The sequence below is a fragment of the Calcarisporiella thermophila genome, assembly GCF_041956535.1.
Source record: "Calcarisporiella thermophila strain CBS 279.70 unplaced genomic scaffold VTP21scaffold_4, whole genome shotgun sequence".
Lineage (NCBI taxonomy): Eukaryota > Fungi > Calcarisporiellomycota > Calcarisporiellomycetes > Calcarisporiellales > Calcarisporiellaceae > Calcarisporiella > Calcarisporiella thermophila.
In genome coordinates, this window is record NW_027192194.1 from 314,814 (window position 1) to 340,717 (window position 25,904).

Below are 25,904 nucleotides of genomic sequence, written 5' to 3' on the forward strand. Positions count from 1 at the left end.
GTCAGTTCTATATTAAAATATCTTTAACAAAAAGATGAATGAAAACATTTCTAGTAAGAGATAGATCTGGTATTGAAAGAAAAAAGAGAATCTTTGATAAAATAGAATAAGCTATTCATCGGTATCAAAAACAATTTTTGTAGGCTTTGCAGCAGGATCAATTTCACGGAAGAAAGCACCATATGACTTGTGCTCTTTTTTCTTTACAGTTGTGCCAAACTTAAGAAGTGAATCGGGCACTTCTTGATTAGCTTGGCGGAGAACGTTAATTAGCTCTCCAGAATGCGCCTTATCATTTTGTGTAAATAAAGTATGAGAGAAACCCTATTAAGACGTTTCAAAATTAGTTATTATTACACTATATTATATTCAAATATCAATACCTTTTTACCACCACGTCCCGTGCGACCAATCCGATGCACGTAATCTTCGATTGTGAGCGGGAATGTATAATTGAGAACATATTCGACATCAGGAATATCAAGTCCTCGAGCTGCCACATCTGTTGCAATTAAGAGCGGGTATGAACCATCCTTAAACGCATTGAGTGCCTCTGTACGTTGGTATTGATTTTTATCGCCGTGGATTGATTGAACCTTGAAACCTTGGCGCATTATCATATTTTCAATTCTAACTGCCTCCTTTTTGTAAAGAACAAATACTAATACACGGTTTTTACGAGATTTATGATATTGATTTAACAATTGAATAAGACGCCTCTCTTTGTCACGTGGATCGTTGAGAACTTCGACTGTTTGTTTAACATTTTGGCTCGCAGCGAGATCAGGTGATCCGATTGTAACCTTTACAGGCGAGCTGAGGAAATCTTGGGCAAGTTTTTGCACATTTTCGGGCCAGGTAGCAGAGAACATCACAGTTTGACGGTCCTTACGTGCCATTGAAATAATTTGTCGTATAGGTTCTTCAAAGCCTACATCTAACATTCGGTCTGCTTCGTCCAAAACAAGGAAGGATACAGAACTTAGGTTGACAATGCTCTCGTTGACAAGATCAAGAAGACGACCAGGAGTGCACACCAAAACATGAACACCGCCTTGCAATGCCTTTTTCTGATCATATTTTGACACGCCGCCATAGATGCAAGTAGATTTAATCCCACAATTGCTACCGGCCGCCTCGAATTGTTCATATGTTTGGATGGCCAACTCGCGTGTAGGCGCTACTACAAGTACAATTGGGCCTTCTTTTGGCTTCTTGGTGAATGAAGATTGTCCCATTATATGAGTAATCGCAGGCAAAGCAAATGCAAATGTTTTCCCGGAGCTTTAAAAAAATATTCACCATTGTTAACATATGATTATATGCTCATGAAATATTAATGTGCCAACTTACCCAGTTTCAGCGATTCCAATGATATCGTGACCATTTAATAGTACAGGCCAGCAAGTAGCTTGAATCGGAGTTGGCTTCTCGAATTTATTCAGTGCTTGCATTAGTTTTTCATCAAACGAGGCATTCTTGAATTCAGTTATTGGTTTCCACAAAGCTTCGTTACCGGTGACCTCAATACTGTGCTGTTTATAATACTGATTCACCTCTGCAACCGAAATAGGATCCTGAGCTATATGCGGCTTATAGAAACATTTTCGGAGTTGAGCATCGCCTGCTGCATGGTTGAACTGACTATAACCGCTGGAAATGTCCATCCCTTTACTCTCGTCTATTACTTCAAACTTTTCCTTTTTGACCTTCTTTTCCTCCTTTGCTCTCTTTTCCTTCTTTTTCTTTTTTTTATCCTTCTTCTCCAATTTATCGCCTTTCTCCTTATCTTTCTTCTTTTTCTTCAGTTTACCATTATTCGTATCAACAGAATCTATCTCGTTGAGCTTCCTTTTTCTTTCTTCTTTGTTTTTACGATCACTTCCTGTGTTCTCGTCATTCGCGTTAGTTTTTTCCTTCTTTTCCACTCTATCCGACGAGGATTGTTGATGATCAAGATCGGCAATTGACATATTGAAAGTGGAGTAAAACTTAACTCTTAAAAAACAGAATCAAGTAAATAAAGTGACTGCCCAAAAAGACGGTCACGAACAAACTGTCTTATGGGTCAAAAATACCAAAGATAATTGCCTTTCAACTATTTTGGACTGGCATTTGAGGAGAAGTCCCGCGTAACCCGCTGACGGCGTTGTTTATCAAAAGTATTTAAACTAATATCATTTGATAGCATACACCTGACAAACCCATCGTTTTATCCGAGATTTTCAGGTTTTATCGGTGAATTTATTATCCTATTTATAAGTCTCTTCTAATATGGTCCATAAAACTTCATGACTGGAGAGCGATGGTACTCAAACAATTCTATCCTACGCTCTGCCCACTGGTATTGGTGTGTATATTGCAATACGAATGTTAGACTGGGCGTGCTTAGTGAAGTTTGTTCGTTATCTATTCCGCCTGCAAATGATATAGATGTGAGGGAAAGGTTTCTTCCGTAATTATGTGCCGAATTTGCAGCAATTGAGCCGCTGAATTTTCCAATTTAAATTATTTCAAAACAAATTTGGTAAAAATAAAATTTAAAACTACTTTTTAAGATCTTTTCCATTATAAAATTTTTAGCATTTGTTCAAATATAATTGTCTCTATACATGTTTTCATAAAGATCTCTCCAGAAGATACATGGATGCATTCTCCTCCCGTATATCGTTATATATAAAACGTAATTACAGGTTTAGGGAGCTATGACTAGAAGAAATTAGTAAAACATATCCATTTGATTTGTTGATTTTCAACTGCATTTGGTTTGAATTTATCTCCGGGTTTATAAACAGTTGTAAAAAGTTAAATAGTCGCCTGAACGAATGTGCTTTCTCTTCGTTTCAATAACAATATAAATCCTTTGCATTTATCAAGCGATGATTATTTTGCTTATAAAGTGAATTGCTTATATGAAGATTATTAGAATGATTCAGCTGAAATATCACGAGCGGAGCGGAGAATACCAACAGGGCTTAAGTTTATGGATTTGAATTGAGCGAGTTTTTGTGACATTTCTTGGCTCGGATAAACTATGGTTGATATTCCATGTAATATAAACTTTTCCAAATTAGTAGTCAACAATAGGTTGTGGACAAAGCTCAGCGTCATATTAGGAGGGGGCATTTGCACGGGGATTTTATTACGATGAAACCGTCGTATATAAATTGTGCTAGACGGTAGTATTTCGATTTCGTGAACTCTCCCCCTTCTAATTCTTTCATTCCTTAATCACTTTTCTCTAGTCGTTTTTAATTTCCCACATTCTTTTATATTCTTCAATATAATTTCATAAATAGTGGATATGAGGGTCCTTCCTTTTGTTGTTTTGGGAGCTATTTTCTTAGCTGGAGCTGAAGCCGCAAAGAAGGAAGACACAAAGAAAGATAAGGCCGTTGCGGCAGCACCTAAAACCGGTGCTGAGACACCTGTAGTTCAAGGAGCCCCCCTTCCAGGGGACTGGCCTGTATCTGATCAGAAAGTCAAGCCTAAGCCAGAATGGCTTAAGCAAGTTGACTTCTCAAAGTTGCCTAACGCTCCTGTTTCGTCGGCTAAAGGCCCGCAGTGCAAAGAAGGCCAAGATCAGTATGTAAAATTATTTTGAATGTTTCAGCTTTATACTAAGTCAAATACGTAGATTCTGTGCTTGGACTTGCACCGGATGTACCCGCAACGACACGGACGTAGTTAAATGCCCTAAAAAGGGTGACTGGGGTCTAACCTTTGACGATGGGCCTACCCCTTTCTCGCCGAAGCTATACGATTATCTGAATTCGATTAATCAGAAAGCCACCCTCTTTGTAATCGGCTCTCGCGTCAAAGAATACCCCGACTTATTGCGCCGTGCCTATAAGGACGGGCATCAAATTGCATCTCATACATGGTCGCATAGCATGATGACTTCGCTTTCCAATGAGGAGATTGTTGCTGAACTCAAGTGGACTGAGGAAGCCATAAAAGCCGCTATCAATGTCACCGTACGTTACTTCCGTCCTCCATATGGTGATATCGATGACCGTGTTCGCGGTATTGCTAAGCAGCTCGGTTATAAGATTATTATCTGGAATCATGACACTGACGATTGGCGCATGGCCGAAGAGAAAGGATTCGACCCTAATTGGATTGATGGAAACTTTACCCAATGGGAGAAAGATGCCCCTAATATGACTGAAGGATCTATCTCTTTGGAGCACGGTATGTACTACTATACATGTCATATCATATTAATTTATTAATGCTTATTTCCATTTAGATCTCTATGCCGGAACCGTTGATGCAGCAATTCGTAATATTCCCGGTTTGAAAAAAGCATTTAATGTCATCCCCGTAGCTCAGTGCCTGGCTGATCAGTATCCATATGCTGAGAAAGACATTGTCTATAATCCTGCAGGAGGCAATGCTACTGCATCTGCCTCTGCACAGATTCCAGTATCTTCGGCACCAGCATCATCTGCTTCTATTATTCCCTCCACCTCCAAGGTGGATGCCGGCGCTATCGAGAGTGGCAAACCTTCTAAAGTATCATCAGGAAGTGGTGTCGTGAAGCCAGTCCTTGGCGCGATTTCTATGATTATTGCATTTGCACTTATTTAAGATGTTTGATCTACTATCTAGTTTAGTTTCTCTAGTTATATTTAAATTTTTCATATAGAATTGAAAATAAACAAGTCTGTATAGATCATTTCTTAGAATCTCCTAAATTGAGCAAGGTTGAACAAGGCATTTGTGAGGTTCCTTTAATAATTGAATCAAACAAAGAGCAATAGATTGGTAAAAAAGATAAAAGGAGTTTGAAAAATTTAAGATGTATCCATATCTGAATATGCTGTTGTCATTTTCTCATCAGGCTTTACCTCAGATTTATCGTCACCGCTAGATTGTGATTGATTTTCAGAATATTTGCTATCTGTTCGATTTTCTTGCTCTGAATCTTCATGGTTAAGGATAGGATCTGTTTCAACTTCTGCCAAAGTCATAAATTGGTTATCCTCCGCATTATGATTACCACTCCCGTTTGTTTCCTGTTCCTCTGGATCTTGTTTTCCGCGATAAAATGGGATGGGAGAGAGGGATGGTTCAATGCACATGTCCATTGACTCTGTCGCCAGTGATGATTCGGATGACTGGAATTTATTTGCTTCTCCATTCATGGTGTATGTAGTAAACTCTTCAAAACTAGAGGTTACCGCTACTACCTATTAATGGAGCCAACATAAATTAGATCCACCATATAAATTAACTGAAAATGATGATTACCTTTTCAATAGCTCGAAGATACTTGAAAAGAGTTTTGTGATGTTCTGTCGGTCGCATTAGGAGTTCGCATAGACGTTGTATGGTGAAAGGTGGCCTTAATAAAAATATATTCATTACACTAGTCGAAGATAATTTTTACTACAGGATAGTACCCTTCAAAGTTTTCGAGATATTCGATTATTCTATTTTCGTAATCTTCATGTCTCTCTCCCGAAGAACCTTCTCCAGTAGGTTGATCTCCGTGAACATTAGAGATAATATTCTATACAATTTTTTTGTGACATGTTAATTCATAGATATTTTGAAAAAAAACACTATGCAATATAATCAACAAGTACCTGACGTAACTTGGTTTTAATGATATCTTTGAGAAGGGACCATTCCGTGCTACCGATAAAATTTCAAAGCATAAGTATACATCATATAAAATGAAAATAAATACGTACTTTACTTGGTCTGTGTCTGCAATATTCAAGAGAATCAAGTCATATTCTACGGAGTAAAAACATTTAAGTTGGTTATGATCCAATAAATTGAACCAATTTATAAATACCTGACTTCCATGAAAAGTTGGAAGTTGATGATCCTTAAATATTGATGAATTAAATAAATCACATTAATAAAAAAGATCACATTTTAATTATATTCACCCTCTTGTGCAGGTATTGTTGATTCAGCAGTCATCATAATTCTAAAGATGCTGGAGATATAGGTGCTGAACAATTTTTCAATATATTGAGGTTAATAATTAATAATTAATAAGATTAATTATATTTAAGTATTGTTTTTCAAATTCAACAGTAACTGAAATATATTTTTCTTTTGCTTGTCTGCAAATCATGTGGCGAACGGCAATTTTAAGTATTTCTCGCTCTTCGAGGTATCCCATAATATCGATCTCGAATCCCAATGCTTATTTACATATTTATTCTTCGCACCCGCCTTCGGGTGCGCTCAATGCATTGAGGCAACAGTGGAATTTGTCACGATGCCTGGTTCCAAAAATTTCACATCAAGGTAAAATTATGATTATGGTATCTTTGTTTATAAATCTACTCTGATAAACCCATCTCTTTTATATTTTTACTCTTATAATAGTCCGATCAATGTTTATTCAAACCGAGATCACGCCAAATGAAGACTCGCTTAAATTCAAGCCTGGTGTGCCTGTTCTTCAAGGAGGAAATACCGCAGAATTTCTCGATATACGTTCAGCTACTAGTTCCCCATTAGCCAAGAAACTTTTTCAGATTGAAGGCGTGCGTGGAGTTTTATTTGGAGCTGACTTTATCACGGTATCGAAGGATCCCGAAGCACCTTGGCAACAAATGAAGCCAGATATCTATGCAACCATCATGGATTTTTTCAGTTCCGGTCAACCTGTGCTTTCAGATGGAGAACATGCTCCATCCGATACTGAAATCCTTCCTGATGATCCCGAAGTGGTTCAGATGATTAAAGAGCTATTAGACACGCGCATTCGTCCTGCGATACAAGAGGATGGAGGTGATATTGAGTATCGCGGATTTGTGGACGGAGTTGTACAGCTAAAGCTTCGAGGGTCATGCCGAACATGTGATTCTTCAGTTGTAACGCTGAAGAATGGTATTGAAAACATGCTAAAACATTATATCCCGGAGGTTGAGTCGGTAGAGCAAGTGGTAGACCCTGAAGAATCAATTAGTCAACAGGAATTTGCCAAGCTAGAATCTCGGCTTAACAAACAATAATCGTTTTCATATCTAGGATATTCTTTCCTTGTAGATATAGATATAAATAGAATTTATGAAGTAGTTTTCTCCTTGAACGTATGCACCTATTTAAAGAGTTCTATAGGGCAATCCTTTCACAAAACAAACAAATCACTGTCACATTTTCCTTTATGCAGATAAAGGTTACAAAATCAACTGCAAATGGTAAAACAAATCCTAGTTTGAACTGAAAACATCAAACGCTGGGATAAAGTGCCCGGGTAATATTTTCGCTCGGTTGCAGATTTTATTATTTTTCTGCAAGTTGTAAAAGCCACCACAAGCGATAAAACGTGGGTATGGGCTTCTATTGAGAAAGGAATAGGCATATGTCGTTAGGCTCAAATCACTGGCGTGGTGGTGTAACCATGTCAAGAATTTATAAACTGCTCTCTTTCAAAATTTGCTTTTTACTCAGAATTTTCGGCTCAATCATTTCATTACTTTGCTTCCAGTCTTTCCATTAATGCATCAGCATTACTGCATTTTCCACCCGGGACATCAGAGACACATTCGAAAAAAGGAATAGATATATCCAAGAGTAACTGAGAAAAGATTATTATCATGGTTGAAATTACCACTCTTGAGGTGGTAACCGCTCTGGTGGGAGCTTTTATTATTTTATTCGGCCTCGTTTCTATGTTTATCAAAGAAAAGATCTATCTATCGGAAGCATGTGAGCAAAAATTGCTATTATTTTTTTGACAAATGTGCTCGAATACTTAGCACCTCCACCAGTTGTTTCTCTGGCTTTTGGTATTATATTTGGCCCGATAGCTGCAGGGTTAATCGTCCCTCAAAGTTGGGCACACAACATGCATGAAATAACGGAAGAATACACTCGAATTGTGATAATTGTGCAGGTATATCATTTATTCAATTATCACATTCCATTTCTCTAATTCAACTCGTCTTAGGTTATGGCTGCCGCAGTGGCACTACCCAAGTAACCACAACATATGTGGACCGTAAAAAAAAGTAGTTGACTTTTTTTTCCAACATTGCTTTAGGCACTATGTCTGGAAAGAGTGGAAATCGCTCCTGATGTTTCTGATACCCATTCTCGTTTATATGTGGATTGTAAGCGGCTTGTTTATTTGGCTATTGATTCCCAACCTTGATTTGGCAAGTGTATTATGATCGAACTTGATACTTATCTTCTTACTGAAATTCTACTCTTTCGAAAAGATCGAAGCATTGGCCATATCCAGTTGCATAACTCCAACTGATCCTATTCTAGCTAACTCCATAGTAAAAGGGAAATTTGCCGATGAGCACGTTCCACCTCATGTTCGCAATATTCTCTCTGCTGAAAGGTATTATACGGAAAGTCTTACAATTAACATGGATTAAATATTTATTAATATAATATTTTTAGTGGTGCTAATGATGGTACTGCCTTTACTTGCGCCATTTCTTGTCACGGGAACTAATTTTCATGTTTGCACAGGCTTTGCTCTTCCTCTTCTTTTTCTCACGGTCTACCTGAAGAGGTATCCTGCGGGAGAAGCAATAGCCAAATGGTTTTATTGGGTTTGGGCATATGAAGTAGCCCTGGCGGTTCTAATTGGAGGAATAGTCGGATTTGTAGCGAGAAAACTACTAAAGCAATCAGAAAGAAGGTATTAGAGCTATATTCCCATTGGAAATTTAAAGTATATATGACCATTTCATTTGTATTTTTTACAGGAAACTTATAGACAAAGATAGCTTTTTAGTATTTTCTATTGCGCTTGCGGTATGTCTACTATATTACTTATATTTAGCTCAGAAAATTCACAGTTTTTAAAGTTATTTCTCATGGGTGTTATCGGTATCATGGATGGCGACGACTTTGTCTCTGTTTTCGTGGCAGGAATTGTATTTACATGGGAGTAAGTATATATTTTACCTTCAAATTTACTAGCAGTTTTCTTATATGCCTCGAATAGCGACTGGTTTCGTCGTGAAACAGAAGATGCACACTTTCAAGAAGTTATTGAGGCTCTACTTAACATGACCATTTTCGTTTACCTGGGTGCCATTATTCCTTGGTCAAGCTTTGGAAATGCAGCTATCGATCTCTCCGTATGGCGATTATTGGTGCTTTCTATTCTTATATTACTTTTTCGGCGTATTCCTATTGTGATCCTCTTAAAGCCGTTTATCCCTGCCACAAAAAATTTTCGCGAAAGTTTGTTTTGCGGGTAAAGATATAGAGCAACATTAGTATAATTTTTTTTACTCTTAATATTTTGTATTATATTAGGCACTTTGGGCCAATTGGAGTCGGCGCTATTTATTACGCGATGGTGATCGAAAAGCAACTTGCTGATAATCAAAGGTTAAAAGACGTGACCTTCCCAGTAGTTTCATTTGTTGTAATTGCATCCGTTGTGGTGCATGGTGTTACCATTCCGCTCTTCCATCTTGGATCCCAAATTACGACACGTACCTTAACACGCACGAGCATTCAAAATCAAGTTCTTAGATTGCCACTAGTTAAAATTGGGCAGCCGATCCCACTTCGTCGTGAAGATGGAGAACTGGGTAGTATGAGTTCCGAAGGAGTTAAAGTCAATGGGATAGAGAATGGCGATATTACAGTTAACGTTCCTCTGTCCGAATCTTTACCAGAGCAGTCTGTCAGCATAGAATTACCAAAACATCCTCGAAACCAAGAGAACCTTTCGGAATCTTCCCCCGATGAACAATCTATTCTTAACGCATCATCTTCAACGAAGCTCGGCCAATAACTAGAGATTGCTACCTCTATTGAGACTAATCCAACAGTTGCTTCGAGTTATTTTTTATCTCCATGCTTTTATTCCTTTTCTATCTTTGTTAAAATACATTTTGCCAGGTGGAGGATGAATGTATTGTTTTATTTATCTATTTTATTTTGCTTAAATATTTTTATATTTTTATTTATTGAATATTTAACATTTTCGCCACTTAATTTCATTAAATAAAGATATATTTATTAATTTTTTATACAATTTGAATCTGAAGCTGAAACATATACATGATGTATAGTTAATTTGAAGGCTTTAGATTGGGCATGCGCAAAAATTCCTTCTTTTTATTTTTAGTATGCTCCTGAAGCATGGTAAGAATTTTGCTCTTACGCCATTGCTCGGGAATCTTTTTACCACCAGTTGCCCAAGCATAAATATCCCAATCAGGTTCTTCCAGTAATGAATCATATTCGTCTAATTCAGCAGAAGTAAATGTGTCTAGATACTTGTGAGCAAATGTCGAGAGTAGCAGATCTGTCTCGAGAATACCACGCTTTCTTGACTGATAAATGAGGCGAGCGCGTTTTTGAGAAATAGGAGCATCGATGGAGCGAGATCTAGGACGCAAATTGGAATTTCCTCCTTCAACATCGGAATCCTTAGATTCAATTTTATTACATATGGAACTGGCAAAAAGATTGCGAGCGATTTTGGTGGGATGCCCACTCGATGCTGCCAAAATTCTACGACAGGAAGTAGAGCTTAACATTTGATTCATAGGATTTTAGAAATGATGCCAGAGATAAATAAGTGTAATAAAATTATCGATTCTAACCGAATTAATTTGTGACGTACTTTCTTATTAAACGTCATATACAGCACATTTTTTCTATAGTTAATCTAGGTGTCAGACAAAATGCCTCTATTAATGATTAAAACCGTTGGAGCAATTTTGCAACAGGCCGTTACGGGGGGTATTACGTGTTGTATACTTGTTAATACATCTGGCGCTATTATAACTTATGCGGGCTTGGTAGAAGAGGAAGAGGCTAAAACTTACGCAGCCATTGCGGCTAATCTTTGGAATATTTATTCGCGGAATAGCAACACCATCTTCCTAAAGCATGATGATCTCACGAGATTAACAGCAGTTTGTGAAAAGGGAACAGTATATGTCACCGGAATTTACCCTTATTTTCTATGTGTTGTATCAGAACCCCAAGCATCCCCCGGACTAATCAAGGCCAAAATGGATGCAATTGTACGCTATCTTGATCCACACATCCGAGAACTAGGGGAATATCTTGATAATCAGGGATGATTAAGCATTGCAAAAGATTTTTTTTGATTTTGCCTTCATAATTTGTTTGTAATTTCTTAATATTGAAGCTGACTTATATAATGAAAATTTGTATGCTCAATACGTTAACATCGTTTTGAATCTTGGAGCATGTCGCTTTTATACCAATACATTATATTTGTTTTAGTAAATCTAGCAATCAAGAGAATAATCGCGGTTGAGGTTTTACATAATTACCAAGTTTGTTCTTTAATCTATGTACAATAAATGACAAGAAAAATTAGTTTCCATTTGACATTCGAAATATAATAAACGATGCTTGCAGGATTGATTTTGCGAACCTATATAATATTGCAATTGGAAACATGGCCAAGAGATTATTACATTTTCTAACTAATATGATTGATAGTAATAGAGTCTGTGTTCGGATATATCGAAACGAGTCTGCATAATTTCGTATAATGATTTTAAAAATATACACTGGATACCTATATTTTATCCAGTTTTGTCATTTTTAGCTTATCTTCATTTTTCATATGATACTTTATCTGGAGATCGGCCGCCTGAGAGTCATACTGGTTCAGCTTATTTTCATACAAGTCCAACTTTTGCAGGGGCGCTGAAAAGTATATTTACTTGAATTGTTAGTGCCTTCTTTGTCCTTTTCGATCATGGCACTTACTCTATAGGCTTACAATCGCTCCCATACATAAGAATACTGATAAACCTTCAAGCTGAATATCGGAGTCCAGTGTTAACTTGTAGCATTGAGCCAGAATAGTAGAGAATAGTGTAGGATGCACAAAAAAGCGGAGAAAATAAACTGTCACACAAAGCCTAAGGACACTCTTGCTATCAATATCTTATATACATCTAGGAGTGCATTGGGTAATTTTACGAATATCGTAGGAACAAAAGTGGCCATATAGGAAACTATATATTTAAAACAATCTTATTCTAATTGTAGCAACACAATTTAAATTTTTCCATAAATAGTAAAGCATTTGCTTAGAGATGCGGAGCCACTTGTATAGAATTCAAATACGAAAATACTAGCAAGCTGTGTCACGTCTTTGCCACACCAACTGCAAATAAGGCGCGCCGTTTATTTGTGCCTCCTCTTGTTATTTTTCATATAACTTACACTTCTCGTTTCTCTCTTTAGAGCATATATCAAAATCGCAAAATGTCTTCATCTTCTTATGATGAATTTCCAGTAGTTATTGGAATTGGTCTGTACAAAATGACCTAATGTTAGTCGATGCATTTCACTTAATAATTTATAGACTTTGGAACTACTTATAGCGGCTGTTCATATGCCTTTGTCCAAAATAAAGAGGTGGTAGATATACAACGATGGTAACATTTCACATCATTTTACGATCGTTTTAATCTTTGATATTTATTTTCACTTTTTATTGCTTAATATATAGGCCACGTCAGGGTGGCGATCCTTATCCCAAGGTACCATCTCAGAGCATATATCCACACGGAAGCAAACAGTTACAAAGTTGGGGTCATGGAGCTCGCCATATAATGTCTACTCCCGACGGAAAAAACATGCTCATGCTACGCAAATTTAAACTTTACCTCGATGAGAATTTACATTTACCGCCACTACCAAATCATCTTTCAGTCGTTGATGTTATTTCGGATTATCTTGGAGCTTTTCACAGTTATGGTGAGAAAATTCAGTTCATTCCTTATACTACTTATTAGCTTATTTTATATATACCTATAGTTCTCGGTGAATTGCGAAAATCTTTTGGGGCATATGATAACAAACATTTTCGCTACTGCTTAACCGTTCCCGCTATGTGGTCTGATCGTGCGAAAGCAGCCATGCGTCTTGCAGCCATACGTGCCGGATTAGTGGGCCCGCATGACCACCCTGATCGACTTCTTCTCATATCAGAACCTGAAGCTGCTGCATTATACTGTGAGAAAAAGTGCGAGCAATTCAACCTTCAACCCGGGAATCGCTTTATGATCTGCGACGCAGGTGGCGGAACCGTGGACTTAGTTGTTTTTGAAATTGAAGAACAGTTTGGAGTACGTTCACTTAAAGAAATTACCAAAGGCCACGGATCTTCTTGCGGGTCAACGTTTCTAGATGAAAACATGCGTCGACTTCTTGAGTCGAAATTGGCACGGCTTGGAAGATTGCCAACGATGGTTTTTGAACAGTTGATGCAGCGATTTGTGGATGATGTTAAGCCGAATTTTGATGGGCAGGTAAGCCTTCATTGCATACAAATATTTCGTTATACTTAATCTATTTTGACAACTAGAGCGATCACTTTATCCATCTTCCAGCTGGGATTATGCTTCAAGACGGTGAAAGCTATGCAGACATTGGCATAGAAGATAATATGTTGCGACTTACTGCACAAGAGTTGAAAATGGCGGTGTTTGATCCTGTGATAAACTCTGTTCTCGGGTTGATTGACGAACAACTCAGACAGGCGAAATGGCTGGACGCTATCTTTCTAGTGGGCGGTTTTGGTCAGTCAGACTACCTACACGAGTGTGTCAAGCATACGTTTGTATCGACAGGCCGTGTTGGTCTGGTTGGTGTGCCACCACGGGGAGCTCTTGCTGTAGTACGTGGTGCAGTAATGTTTGGGCTGTATCCTCGAGTAATTGCTCAGCGCATTGCACGTCGTTCCTACGGCGTTGAAACAACTATGCGCTTTGAACCGGGGTAATTATACTTCTTTTAGAGTTGGATGAGCGCATCTCGGTGATAATGTTTTAAATCTTCAGCCTAGACCCAGCAGAATATTCTTTCATAAGAGCAGATGGAAATCGCTACTGTCGTTATCGCTTTTCTATCTATTGTTACAAAGGTCAGCCTGTCAGAGTCGATGAATGTGTTACCAAAACATATTCAGTCACCTATCCCAATGATACAGATTGTGATCTTTTTGCATGCGATTTAGATGGGCCGACACCCCGGCTCACAACTCATCCAGCAATCCGTAAAGGTACTGTTTTACATATTATTTTGCTTAGTACATGTATTCTAAAATATTACGGATAGTTGCTGCGTTCCCCATCAAGATGCCTAATTTTCCAGATCTTAAACACGGCGACAGAGTACAGATGACGGTAAAAATGTTTTTTGGACTGACTGAGCTCAAGATAAATGTACGAATCCGTGATCGAGAGTTTATATTTACATCTACATTCGAAAATGAAGATCCAAACCCTCAAGCTTATTCTGCTTCACCACCTCCGTATAGCTCATAAAGTATGTCTACTTCGATAGTTATTATTTATTATTGGATTTCTTTATAAATATATTTATATGTTTGTATTTTCATTTGCTCAAATTGAAGTTATATATTAATTATATGAATACAATCTATGTCGCATACCTATAAATAATGCATTGGCAACTTAGAATATAATTAAGAGCCTCTTTAGAAAATGCATACCGTTTGGTCCATTCACGTGCAATGCGATCGTGCTCTTCGCGATCTGTTAAATATTGATGTGCTATACTTGCAACAAGCGGATCATCTAGAATTAGTAAACTGGTTAGAAATTTATAATATTGCTTGTCGTTTTATGAATTTACGTGGATTAGCATCAGTCAGTAAGGAACATATTGAGAGGAGAACTTTGGAAATTGTAAGCGCAGGTGACCAGTTGTCTTTAAGTATATCTAAGCATATTTGGCCCTGGCTATTTATATTGCAATGATAAATTCGTGTACGAAAAATAATCTAATGTATAGCCGAAATGAATTTGATCAATAATGTGTCATCATAACAAAAAAGATAATAAATACCTTAGGCGGTTTAAAAGGATATTCTTGTGTAAAATGTATATCCAAAAAAAATACACCTCCTGCATATGGGGATCCAGAAGGACCCAATATCGTAGAGCCCCATTCAAATAGATTATCGCTCTTTGGACCAGCGCTATTTTCGAGAATTAGTTTTTGTTCATAATCCATACCAAATTAATTTTTTTTACCTGCAATTACATGGAGGATCAAGGCTGATCTCAGCCAATTCTTTTTGGATCCTATTAATCAAAATTTAAGCAATAATGGATAAAACAGGGTGGTATTACAACATATTACCGCTTAGCACTACTACTTAAAGGTGTCAGTGAATTTCCTGTCTTTTTTTTTGACCATGTGCTATCATTGTTACTGGAAGAAGTTGGTGTATTCGACATGATTAAGAGAGAGCTAATGATAGGTTTTAAGGGAATATTGATTTATTGAAAATTTTTAAATTAAATAATTAAAAACTAGTTTTCGAAAAATATATTGCGACTCCATAAAACGTCAAGTCCAAAATTCTTATCTAGACCAAAATTATCGCTGCTAGCAGAGTTGTAAAAAGTAAAGTAGTGAACATTATTGTCGACTTATGCGCATTGCTGATCGTAATTTTCACTGCACTGAGGCCAATATTTGAACTTTCTTTTGCTCCATTTACAGTCACCTCTGTTCCTAGGTGGTAAATTCCAGGAGCAAAATCCCCAGGAATAGTCCAGTCGAGGTCATATTCGGGCTGCTTAGTGATAGACTCAAGACTCAGTGTTATCTTCTTTTTGATGTCTTCTTTGATGATGCGGAAGAATTTGGTATCGCTGGTAGTATTCATAACACCAACAGTAACTGAATATTCTCCGGTGGTGAGCATAGCGGAATACTGGAGTTTGATATGAACCTTCTGGTTAAGAGAAAATGTCTGATTGCCCTTCGGCTCCACAATGTCGACTATGTTTGAAATTGAAAAGTTTTGCGCGTAGCATCGTGCTGTTAAAATAATTACAAAAAGAAAAAGTGAAAATATAGTACGTCTCATTTTTAAGTACGATCTTATTCACCGGAATTAGAGGTATTAATTAACTGAATTCAAAAGAAACAAAGAAAATGGATTAGAGGATTAAGTTAAATGATGTGAAAGAATAGTTTTTTATGTGTGATTGCGAAAATGAGAAGTGCTGAGTTCTCTGTGTCTTTGTACAACCCTTGGGTAACAACTAGACCAATGTATATGTTTAAAGCAATCTGTGCTATAAATTCTAAAATATCTAAGTTTATTTTACGTGTGAGAAGTGGAATCGTCTAATGAATATCAGTAATGCTTGGTTGACTATATATTTCGAGTTGCCTTCTACCTCTGCGTACATAGTACTCTACTGTGTTAAAATCTGATCGCGGAATGTTCTGGTGCTGTCGAAACTGTTCTCGTATAAATTGATACCAATGTGGACGTGATTGCTTATAAAGCATTTTGGTTAGCAGGTATTATAAAGAGAGCTTATACAGTAATACACACCAGAGGTTTAGATCTAGCTGCGCGCCAACAATCCCTGTAAAGAATCAATACATCATTTTGAAGTCCTGACCGCATTGCAATGTTAATATTTCGAAAACATAAATTTGGAGAAGTTAAGCCACGAGCAATTCTGAAAATTCACACCTAACAAAAATTTTCGAATGTGTACATCATCTAGAAAGAGTCAAGAGCAAAATTATGAAAAAAAAAAGCGAAGGCAAAAAATAAAGGCTTAAGTATCGATAGTGACTCTTTTTTCACAAAGGGTTATTCTTTTTTTTATTTAAAAGAATAAACGAACTCTATTCATTCTACATTCACTTTTCTCACAACTCAAATTATGCCCAAAATTAAATTACGCTTAAACACAGATGCTATATCGTCTCCATCACCACAACAACAATACGATACTAATCCCATTTCAACTTCACGCTCATCCCAATCACCTCCACAGAGCTCTAACGACTCTCCCGCACCTACACCGATCAGAAAACCTGATAAACGACGAAAATATGACTGGTTAGAGGAGGATCAGGAATCGCCTATTATATCTAACACTGGTGATAAATCCGCCAAACGCAGTCCCAATCAATTGCACTCCAATAGTACAATTAATGATTCACAGGGGATGACTGCGGATGATGTGACTACTGAAACAAAGCAGCTAGAGGAAAATGGGTTTGCTGTTCCACTACCAAAGCCAGAACCACCGCCTCTTTCGGCAGCTACATCCGAGCAAAACTCAAGCACACCCACACTTCGAACTCGTGGGGGCGGTCCAGGAAGCCGTGGTGGACGTGGAAGAGGAAGAGGCCGTGGCCGAGGTAGGGGCAGAGGTGGTCAGTCTTTTTTGGGAATTGGACACGCAGGGTAATATATATCTTTATTGCTACATATTTACATATTCATCTCATGTACGACATCTATTAATTGATAGATCTCCTCTCAGGGATAACTTTGCTCCTGATTCAAACTCCAGTCCGGTTCTAAGTGATGGTAAAGAATATTATAGGATATTGTCAAAGTTAAAGAAGCAATGTTTTAAGGATGCCGAGATTATTAGGAGCACGAGATTCAGATTCAATGGCACAAAATGGAACTATAAAGGTGGACAAAAATGCCAAGCCTCGAACGTGGAAGCGGCAAGGCATTCTGCTTAAGACACTGGGCGGGGAGGTGACGGTCCCTGGATGGGTGACAAGTAAGTAAACAAAATATATATATTTCGTCAAGAATTATATTTATGTTTACCATCATTAGCACAACCAACTACGTTGACTGTGGATCCAACGGGTAAATCTATGTCGATGAATGTGGCTCCATCCATTTTAGAATCGTCAGCTTCATCGGCTGTGGAAACAACCCCCACGGCACGACCGTATATGTGCATGCAACCCAACTGTACTCGGTAATATGAAATTGAATAAGTTTTTCTGATGATCACTTAGCTACAACCAATTTGTAATGTAGGGCTTTCGCTGATCCGACTACATTACAGCGACATATCCAAAATATGCACGGCACACCTAATTATGTGTGTGGGGTCGACGGCTGCCGTCGCAGCTTTGTTACTCAAGGTCAACTGATCAAGCATCAAAAGATGGTGCATCTGCAAACTTGGAAGCGTAGAAAGACAAATACTACTCCCAAAGATGTCAATAAGGAGCAGCCTTCATTATCGCAGCCAGAGAACGCAGCAGAAACTCCGCAGCCGCAGGCAGAAGAGGAATAATAATAAATGTAATTTTTCTAATTTTGATTTCAGCCTCAGAGAGTCACGTGGAATATAATATCTCCATGAAAGATGTGGTGTTATGACAAGAGTGAGGGGAACAGAGAAATTACTTTTGAACGTTTTATTTATATTTCTTGTAGCATATTTTAATATTTGCACTTAATTGAGTTCTTTGATTCCCTCCCCACCTCTTAAAATTGCTACTATTTTCCCATAATGAAAGCTTGGGCGTTTGGAGGAGCGTCTACGATTAGCAATTGGTGGTCAACAGCTGCCATGATCACTCTACCATCGAGGCTACAGAAGCGTTTAGTGTGTTATCTTCTCAAGCGTACGTTGGGCCAACTTGTAGAATCTCTCGATCCTGAAAATCTTGATCTTCAACTTAAGAATGGTATTGTACAGCTGCGTGATCTACGTCTCAACATAGAGGTACATATATTTTTTTTTCCCTTGAGATGCTTATAACTGACCCAGAAAATAATATCATTTACGTAGGCACTCAACGAGATTATTAAGGATCTGCCTATGGTTATCACAGAGGGTTCTATTGAGGGTATCACTGCTTCAATTCCATGGCTAAATTTATGGTCTGGAATTGTTATGTTAGAAATACAGGGATTGCAAATTACTGTATTATCTGAAAAAGCTTGCCACAAAGAGGGTAATTTTTTTATAGCTTTTCTTTTATTCAAGTAACGTATTATTTACCATTATAATATTTAAAGCATACAAGAAATCCGGAAAGCAAGAGGACTCGCCTCTACTCTCCTCTTCCTTATATTTTGCGGGAGATTTCCTGCGACATGAAGTGTCTCCCGATGAAGACGAAGAGCTACGAAGCTCTATTTATCAATCATTTTATAGCGCTATGGGTGATAGTGTGACAGCAGACGCAACCGTCCTTGTTCGTGGTTCTCCTCCGTGTTCGCCTACATCCATTGCATCTTCAGGTTCACAAGCCTCGCCATCACTACTAGACACGGGGGCTGAAGGTCTTCAAGTGCTTACTCGCATTATCGATAATATTGTAGCGCGAGTACGTGTTGAGATTCATGATGCCCGTTTGCGAATTAGACACTGCTCCCAGCAACTTTTGGATATTTCAATGCCAAACTCAGAGGAGGAATATAACGGCTACCTGGAAATGCATATACCACTTATCTCATACCGTGATGAAACGCCAAATTTGACTGAGGATGCACAGATCGCAAGAGATGGAACAGCAAGCATCAAATTACCGCCACATAGGGCAGAGCTCGTCAAAAAAGTTAACATAAGTGGATTCACGATTTTATTAAGGCAATTCAGCGCCCAATTTGGGCGCTCAATTACCCGTACTATTCTGTCTTGTCAGGATAGCTGGCTGGAAGTAAAAGTAGGTTCTTCAACACCTAGTGAATTTCAGCCAGAGTCAAACCTTTCTTCATCTGCCATCCATGATCGGATGGCGCAACTTCGAGCAGCATCCATTAAACAAATAAGTGCAAACTTCAATATCGGACCAGTTCTATTAGCACTCTGTCCGGAGCAGCTCGCATGGATATTGGAGTTATGTGATAATTTCTCATTGAAAACGTTTAGCGAAAAAGATGTCACGCAGGACGCACAAAATGACGATAAACAATGGCCAGGAAGCGAAAACATTACCAATCAGCAAATTCATGGGTCCATCGAACAGCGCTGTACGGACACTGAGGATCGCTCCATAATTTCTCCAACCCATTGGGGTCCTGAGGACGATTACTTCGCACAAAGTATTCATGAACGCCATGCAGACATATTCGATTTCCCATACTCATCCCACGATGTATCATCTCGATTTCCTAAGATTACTGGCACACTTTTCAACACAGAAATTCCACAATATTCTACACCTCAGACACAGTATCAAAATCAAAATCGATCTGACCTTCAGATACCAAGTGCGTTACCTAAGAAATCTCATCAGCCAGTTAGTCTCCAGATTACAGGAAAGCCATGCTACTCTTTCAAGTTCAATATAAACTCCATAAATGCTTATATGTTCTACCAGGACGAGTTAATAGAAGAAGAGTTCTTCCGACATTCCAACACCATTGCACTAACAATGGATCATATTCGCATTAAGATCACGAATCTGGTTATAATCTATCGCAATTACGATTATTATACATCCAAGTCAATATCTTCACGTCGTGACTCGGGAGAATCTAATCGACTTGAAAAGTATGGCCCTGCAGCTCCAGTCGCTTCAGAGGGAGGTACTATCAATGTTCGCATATCATCATTAAGCTTAGCAGAATGGCTAGATGAGCGACCACCAATGGAGTTCATGCCTCTTGATGATCCTGGAGGTTGGAAACGACCATTTGCTCGACCTGATTTTCAACGATACAATTTCATCCTTTATTTCAATCCTGATCTTCCCCAATCATATGATCAAGGAGCTGCGACTGAAAACGGAGTGGACTTTCCAACGTTTTTGGCTGTAGAACAGGGAAATCCTGTTAATAATGAAGATTGTGCAGATTCCAGACATGAAGCTATTACTGTGTGTTATGAACTTGGGGTAGATTCTCCTACTATCCATGTTGAGATTTTACCCTTATGTCTTCGCCTTGATGTTCGAATCATCGATCGCTTGGAAAATTATTTTTCCGCTCTATCAAATAGTTCTGCACAAAAAGAGCACCATCCAGCACACGAGAGGTAGGAGATTTATTCCTTTATTAACGTATTATTTTAATGGATCTGTTTGCTAAACTATATCTTTTGTTTTTCAGGCCGGTGGTTGAATATACAGGGAGTCAGCGCATCATCGATGACTTAGATGAGCGCCGTGAATATTCAGATGCGCAAAAAGATCTTTTGGTCAGGGTGCACTGTGAGTTTATAAGAGTTTGGCTATTTTGTCCAGCAATGGGGATCCCAAGGCCTAAATTTCCAGCGGGAGAAAGCTCTCAATGGATAGATGATCGAATGCACATGGATGTGCTAGTAATTGATCTTTTAAATCCTTGTTTCTATACCAGTACGGCACTGAATACAGAGAATGGGTCACCTTATTCTCACCTACCGAGTGGTGGTGCTACGGAATTTAACTTGGCGCGTTTGCGTGTAGAATGCCCTCGTATCAATCTTTTTCTAAAAGCTGCTGATGGTGATTTTTTTAGCTTGCTTCGAGATTAGTCCTTTTTCTGACTAACTTTATTATAAAATTAGATCATACGGCAGTCTGTTTCCTCACAATACAAGCTGGTGCTCCATTACAAACACCAAGGGCGTTCTCTCAGTCTTTCAGCACAGCTCCTAATATTGAAATTACGGTGCGTTGTCCTGAAGCATTGCGTACGAAAATGGCCTTTACTGGAGCATATGCTGCACCAACGGGTTATCTATCGACATTTACACGACGATTTTCTGGGTCGGACGAAACTGTGCATGCGCCCCCAGAAGAAGAGGAAGAAGAAATCCTTGTATTTAAGCAACGAACTGTTGAATCTTCGGTTAGTTTATTCTTTTACTATATGCAGTTGACTAAGCAATTCATCTTAACTTTTTGCATTATAGCTCTTCGTCATCAACTGCCATTTTCCTGTATTCCGTGGCCATATCCCAAAACACGTTTATAATATATTTGAAGTGCTGCTCAATGATTTTGCTCTATTCCAACCGCGTAACTCAAGTACAGAAAATGCATCGAAATTAAATGTTGCAGGTTCATCTATCGACCATGCTCTGCGACCTATCATGGAAAATCTGCAGTATTCTTCACCTTCTCCCAGCGCAGACAATTCATCAGCCGGACCACGAGCTTTCCACAAAGATGACGAAAGCACTTCAGAATCCCAGTCCAGTTTTAGGGGTGTGTATCAAATGGCAAAAGGATACGAAGAGCAGATCAACCCAGCCCGTCCGACACTTGCTAGTCTAGTTGTGTTTATCTCCCGTGCAGACCTTACATTACTTCAACCTGGAATGCCTACATACTTCGATCCAGACCCTACCACGCGCGCTTATCGTCTTATTCTTGATAGTTTAAGATATTTCAACGTTATGAAGCATAGGGGGCAGAGTGAATCTTATGTGATAATGGAAATGGATAATCTGGCATTATGGGATATAACGAATGGCCAGGCACAACAAAAGTTACTCTGCTATCGGACACTCGATGAGAGGATAGGGGCAGGAAAGAGTAGTGGAAAAATGTCACGGAAGAAGGAGATAGGGCGAACTTTGCTGACATCCATTTCATTCAGCTCACTAGATACGGAATTATTCTTAAAAGAAACCAAAAGCAACGTGAGCATTCGCGGAATTACTTGGCGATTTTCAATTGATCAACGTTGGCCAACTGAGCTTGCCGAATTTCAACGCATACCTGAAGAGATGATGAGTGTTGATTTACCGAGCCAGTACACAAGATTACAGGTTCATGTACAAGATTGTTCTATTGATTATAAGCCTATAAATCTTGCAAGTCGCGCGGTTCTTGTTGTAGATGCTTTATCGGCATCTGCAAATATAATTTCAGATTCGCCAACAGTAGCTGCTAAAATTATAGTCAAGAGCTTAGGACTGTTCCTTGTGGACGATGCGTCTACTCTCAATTTGCCACCACACCGACCGCCGCACCAGTCATTTGGAGGTAGTCCATCGAGAGTGTCACCTTTTGAAAATGATTATAAAGAAGATATAAGTGGGGATGTACGGAAACACTGGCTTTCTATGGGATTTGCTCGAATTGCTTCCCTGGAGTTTGTAGAAGCGAATGTGCGAGCCAATAAGTTGGATCTTTCTCCTCAGTTAGATATTGAACTCACCGATGAGCTCGTTTCGTTGGAATTATGTGCGGACACAATCCATGTTTTAGAAGAGCTCATTTCACATTTGGTTTCCGGCGGTGATTTAGCTTCTGAACACAAAAACCCAATGCAGATGGCTCCTGAACCCTGTAGACACACTTCAACCTCCATTCCCACAAATGAAAATATACTTGCATCAATAGATGAAGATGCATTTCGCTTACGGGATCCGGCGACTACCTCATTTCCACCTAACCCCAGCACTGAATTAAGCAGTACAGATCGTTCAGAAATGAATTTCGTTGAAGAATTTTACGCTGTTGATCCACACGGCCGAGTAGAATTTGGTACTGAAAGCGTGGTCTTTGCTGAAGCACCTTGCAACACTCCTGCATCATTAAATAAAAAAATATCGAAACAGAAGTGGCGGAGTACTGATGAGTTTAGCGATATCGGCATAAGACACAATGAGACTACTAGGGATGCTATTCAGTGCGAAAACACTTCTTTTCAAGGCTTGCATGGAGAACATATTGCTGATGGGCTGGTGCGGATTTTGGATAATGAGTTTGCAGATTTGAATTTGGTGGAAGACCATTTTGCGGTGACGCTTGATGAAAAACTCGAATTGGATCAGAATACGAGTACAGATCTTCCACCCAGTCTCATTCAGCTTCGGGTCAGAGACTTTAATCTCGTCATTAAGTTGTACGGAGGGTTCGACTGGGAATCATCTCGAGTGCACATAAAAGAGAAACTGGAAAAAGCTAAAAATGTTATTCAAAATGAAAGAGCAGGGAAGATCGGATCACATTCTCCCTTTGAGCAAGGATTTCCTGCTTCCTTTAACATTGGCAGGCTATCCTCTGAAGCCCCGAACCCACAACACACACAATATCCAAATAACTCGGACTCAGAGTGGGCGCCAAGTGATCAGCAGCAACAGCCTTATATGACTTCAGCTGAAGCATATGACATGCTCTATTATGATGATAACAGTGATGTTGCAAGCCAAATCAGTGCACCTACCTCTACTAGAATCCATTTCCCACGAGATAATTCGCGTAATGATAACGAGTTTATAGAGCCCGGAAAGAGTCACTCACGGCATATTTCGCCCCAGAAGCCCCCTGCTACTTCTCACAAGTCGCCTACCCATTTAAAGCTCATGCGATCGCGTAACAGCAAAATTGAGCTACAGTTAAATCGCATTCAAGCCGAATTTAATCTTTTTCACACCGGTGGAGAGCTTGCTTCTCGTCTAATAGTTCAAGTTCAAGACTTGGAAGTAATTGATAACCTGCGCTCATCTCTCTGGCGAAAGTTTTTGACGCGATTAAAACCATCGGACAACATAAGCGGAGAACGCAGTGGAAGCAGCGCGAATATGACAACTACCACCTCTCGCACAGGAAAAGCAAATTCTGCGGACGAGAGTGCTAATCGAGCATGGGTACCATCCCCCTCTGAGAGTATGCTTCGAGTGAACCTGTTGGGAGTAAAGCCTAACCCCGAGGATGCTATGGAAGAATATCGACTAAAGTTCCGTTTGCTTCCCGTTCGTTTTTATGTCGATCAGGATGCACTCGATTTCTTAATCCGGTTCTTCTCCTTCAAAGACCCTAGATCAGATTCTAATAGTGCTACTCAATCTTCAGTGCCTAATAGAGGTCAAAATTCGCTCTATTTCCAATACTGCGAGTTCCGACCTATTATAATGAAAATAGATTACAAGCCCAAGCACATCAATTACAGAAGCTTAAAACGTGGTCATCTAGTGGAGTTGATGAATCTCTTCCATCTTGACGGGGCTGAAATGACTCTGCGAGAGGTTCGATTAACTGGTGTTGATGGCCTGTCACGATTATTTGAAAAGCTGCTAGCAGAATGGCTGCCTCATATTCGCAGTACACAAGTTCCGCACATGGTCTCAGGCGTTTCCCCTATCCGTTCTCTAGTTAATGTTGGTCAAGGAATGTCTGACCTTATTCTGCTGCCGATTGAACAATATCGCCGAGACGGACGGCTTGTCCGCGGTCTTCAGCGTGGAACAGGATCTTTTGTTCGTGCAACAACGCTAGAAGCCATTAAAGTTGGTACTCGTTTTGCAGCAGGCACACAGGTTCTACTCGAGTATGCTGACGAAACTCTTTCTGGATCCCCTTCTTCATCCTCTCGCACGCGTTCTGCTAAAATTCCGCTGGGAGAAGAAGCGAGAAATACAGGGGCTGTGATTGATATAAATGAGTACATGGCAGAGGAGGACGGTGATGACATTGAAAGAACTATGGAGAGTCGTACGCAACTTTCCAGACAAACAAATTTGAGTAAATTTGCTGATCAACCTGCCGATGTTGGCGAAGGAATCCAATATGCCTATCGTAGTTTGTCACGAAATATTGGAATGGCTGCACAAACAATCCTAGCTGTGCCAATGGAGGTTTATGAGAGCACTAGCGCACAAGGGACCGTTCGGGCAGTCGTTCGAGCAGTACCCGTTGCAGTATTGCGGCCCATGATAGGGGCAACTGAAGCCTTTTCAAATATGTTGCTAGGAATAAGAAACACTATTGATCCTGCACAGAAAATACAATCAGAGGATGTGAGTACAATCGTGATTACTTCAAATATTATTTTCTAATTCTTCAATTTTGCTTAGAAATATAAGCAGTAAAATCGATTTTACACCACTGTGGTAAGGGTTCAGTTTATTCCAGGACTATCTTCCTCATGTCTTATCCATTACATATATTGTTCCTTTACGTCACGATCTCTTATTCCTCCCCTCTACCCACGGCTATTGCATATACCATATACAAATTATTTGTTTATTACGATTTATATTTGATTATAAGATTACTCTATTTTGAATTATAAAACCATATTGTAGTATCATTCCAACATATGAAGTCTTTTTCAAGCCTTCGGATTTAAGAATCTTTGGTGTATATGGACATTGTAGATAAAATCTTTTTATATTGACATAAAATCAAAAGCAAACAAGAGCTATACTACAAAATAAATCGCTAAAAGAAGTGAAACTTACGAAAGG

The 25,904-nt window shown here is 39.0% G+C and overlaps 13 protein-coding genes across 13 annotated transcripts; 7 read left to right on the forward strand and 6 right to left on the reverse strand.

The window, feature by feature from the left end:
* Nucleotides 1-111: 111 nt before the first annotated feature.
* On the reverse strand, nucleotides 112-1,973 carry VTP21DRAFT_8393 (uncharacterized protein; the record flags this gene model as incomplete). Its single annotated transcript, XM_069399238.1, has 3 exons — nucleotides 112-324; nucleotides 384-1,284; nucleotides 1,354-1,973. 3 exons carry the CDS (start codon nucleotides 1,971-1,973, stop codon nucleotides 112-114), a joined length of 1,734 nt encoding a protein of 577 aa, XP_069254675.1.
* A 1,331-nt stretch (nucleotides 1,974-3,304) lies between these two features.
* On the forward strand, nucleotides 3,305-4,593 carry VTP21DRAFT_8394 (uncharacterized protein; the record flags this gene model as incomplete). The annotated part of the gene is made up of 3 exons (XM_069399239.1): nucleotides 3,305-3,585; nucleotides 3,638-4,194; nucleotides 4,253-4,593. The coding sequence occupies 3 exons, from the start codon at nucleotides 3,305-3,307 to the stop codon at nucleotides 4,591-4,593; spliced, it is 1,179 nt and encodes a 392-aa protein (XP_069254676.1).
* Nucleotides 4,594-4,799: 206 nt separating this feature from the next.
* Nucleotides 4,800-5,943, reverse strand: VTP21DRAFT_8395 (uncharacterized protein; the record flags this gene model as incomplete). Its single annotated transcript, XM_069399240.1, has 7 exons — nucleotides 4,800-5,195; nucleotides 5,257-5,350; nucleotides 5,409-5,518; nucleotides 5,595-5,643; nucleotides 5,703-5,748; nucleotides 5,810-5,842; nucleotides 5,907-5,943. The coding sequence occupies 7 exons, from the start codon at nucleotides 5,941-5,943 to the stop codon at nucleotides 4,800-4,802; spliced, it is 765 nt and encodes a 254-aa protein (XP_069254677.1).
* A 152-nt stretch (nucleotides 5,944-6,095) lies between these two features.
* On the forward strand, nucleotides 6,096-6,986 carry VTP21DRAFT_8396 (uncharacterized protein; the record flags this gene model as incomplete). Its single annotated transcript, XM_069399241.1, has 2 exons — nucleotides 6,096-6,273; nucleotides 6,355-6,986. The coding sequence occupies 2 exons, from the start codon at nucleotides 6,096-6,098 to the stop codon at nucleotides 6,984-6,986; spliced, it is 810 nt and encodes a 269-aa protein (XP_069254678.1).
* A 585-nt stretch (nucleotides 6,987-7,571) lies between these two features.
* VTP21DRAFT_8397 (uncharacterized protein) lies at nucleotides 7,572-9,742 on the forward strand (the record flags this gene model as incomplete). Its single annotated transcript, XM_069399242.1, has 11 exons — nucleotides 7,572-7,683; nucleotides 7,746-7,870; nucleotides 7,925-7,953; nucleotides 8,018-8,132; nucleotides 8,196-8,323; nucleotides 8,386-8,399; nucleotides 8,458-8,629; nucleotides 8,697-8,745; nucleotides 8,799-8,881; nucleotides 8,939-9,193; nucleotides 9,256-9,742. The coding sequence occupies 11 exons, from the start codon at nucleotides 7,572-7,574 to the stop codon at nucleotides 9,740-9,742; spliced, it is 1,569 nt and encodes a 522-aa protein (XP_069254679.1).
* A 280-nt stretch (nucleotides 9,743-10,022) lies between these two features.
* VTP21DRAFT_8398 (uncharacterized protein) lies at nucleotides 10,023-10,493 on the reverse strand (the record flags this gene model as incomplete). The annotated part of the gene is made up of 1 exon (XM_069399243.1): nucleotides 10,023-10,493. One exon carries the CDS (start codon nucleotides 10,491-10,493, stop codon nucleotides 10,023-10,025), a length of 471 nt encoding a protein of 156 aa, XP_069254680.1.
* A 147-nt stretch (nucleotides 10,494-10,640) lies between these two features.
* Nucleotides 10,641-11,045, forward strand: VTP21DRAFT_8399 (uncharacterized protein; the record flags this gene model as incomplete). The annotated part of the gene is made up of 1 exon (XM_069399244.1): nucleotides 10,641-11,045. The coding sequence occupies one exon, from the start codon at nucleotides 10,641-10,643 to the stop codon at nucleotides 11,043-11,045; it is 405 nt and encodes a 134-aa protein (XP_069254681.1).
* A 1,165-nt stretch (nucleotides 11,046-12,210) lies between these two features.
* On the forward strand, nucleotides 12,211-14,276 carry VTP21DRAFT_8400 (uncharacterized protein; the record flags this gene model as incomplete). Its single annotated transcript, XM_069399247.1, has 7 exons — nucleotides 12,211-12,256; nucleotides 12,311-12,383; nucleotides 12,458-12,705; nucleotides 12,766-13,259; nucleotides 13,316-13,728; nucleotides 13,791-14,011; nucleotides 14,068-14,276. 7 exons carry the CDS (start codon nucleotides 12,211-12,213, stop codon nucleotides 14,274-14,276), a joined length of 1,704 nt encoding a protein of 567 aa, XP_069254682.1.
* Nucleotides 14,277-14,391: 115 nt separating this feature from the next.
* Nucleotides 14,392-15,215, reverse strand: VTP21DRAFT_8401 (uncharacterized protein; the record flags this gene model as incomplete). Its single annotated transcript, XM_069399248.1, has 6 exons — nucleotides 14,392-14,404; nucleotides 14,465-14,549; nucleotides 14,608-14,755; nucleotides 14,821-14,953; nucleotides 15,009-15,059; nucleotides 15,118-15,215. The coding sequence occupies 6 exons, from the start codon at nucleotides 15,213-15,215 to the stop codon at nucleotides 14,392-14,394; spliced, it is 528 nt and encodes a 175-aa protein (XP_069254683.1).
* A 142-nt stretch (nucleotides 15,216-15,357) lies between these two features.
* VTP21DRAFT_8402 (uncharacterized protein) lies at nucleotides 15,358-15,688 on the reverse strand (the record flags this gene model as incomplete). The annotated part of the gene is made up of 2 exons (XM_069399249.1): nucleotides 15,358-15,366; nucleotides 15,440-15,688. The coding sequence occupies 2 exons, from the start codon at nucleotides 15,686-15,688 to the stop codon at nucleotides 15,358-15,360; spliced, it is 258 nt and encodes an 85-aa protein (XP_069254684.1).
* Nucleotides 15,689-16,116: 428 nt separating this feature from the next.
* On the reverse strand, nucleotides 16,117-16,405 carry VTP21DRAFT_8403 (uncharacterized protein; the record flags this gene model as incomplete). The annotated part of the gene is made up of 2 exons (XM_069399250.1): nucleotides 16,117-16,272; nucleotides 16,331-16,405. The coding sequence occupies 2 exons, from the start codon at nucleotides 16,403-16,405 to the stop codon at nucleotides 16,117-16,119; spliced, it is 231 nt and encodes a 76-aa protein (XP_069254685.1).
* Nucleotides 16,406-16,670: 265 nt separating this feature from the next.
* On the forward strand, nucleotides 16,671-18,062 carry VTP21DRAFT_8404 (uncharacterized protein; the record flags this gene model as incomplete). Its single annotated transcript, XM_069399251.1, has 5 exons — nucleotides 16,671-17,200; nucleotides 17,268-17,326; nucleotides 17,394-17,531; nucleotides 17,591-17,738; nucleotides 17,801-18,062. 5 exons carry the CDS (start codon nucleotides 16,671-16,673, stop codon nucleotides 18,060-18,062), a joined length of 1,137 nt encoding a protein of 378 aa, XP_069254686.1.
* A 219-nt stretch (nucleotides 18,063-18,281) lies between these two features.
* Nucleotides 18,282-25,526, forward strand: VTP21DRAFT_8405 (uncharacterized protein; the record flags this gene model as incomplete). The annotated part of the gene is made up of 7 exons (XM_069399252.1): nucleotides 18,282-18,497; nucleotides 18,564-18,729; nucleotides 18,794-20,756; nucleotides 20,831-21,207; nucleotides 21,270-21,553; nucleotides 21,618-25,454; nucleotides 25,512-25,526. The coding sequence occupies 7 exons, from the start codon at nucleotides 18,282-18,284 to the stop codon at nucleotides 25,524-25,526; spliced, it is 6,858 nt and encodes a 2,285-aa protein (XP_069254687.1).
* Between the last annotated feature and the right edge of the window lie 378 nt (nucleotides 25,527-25,904).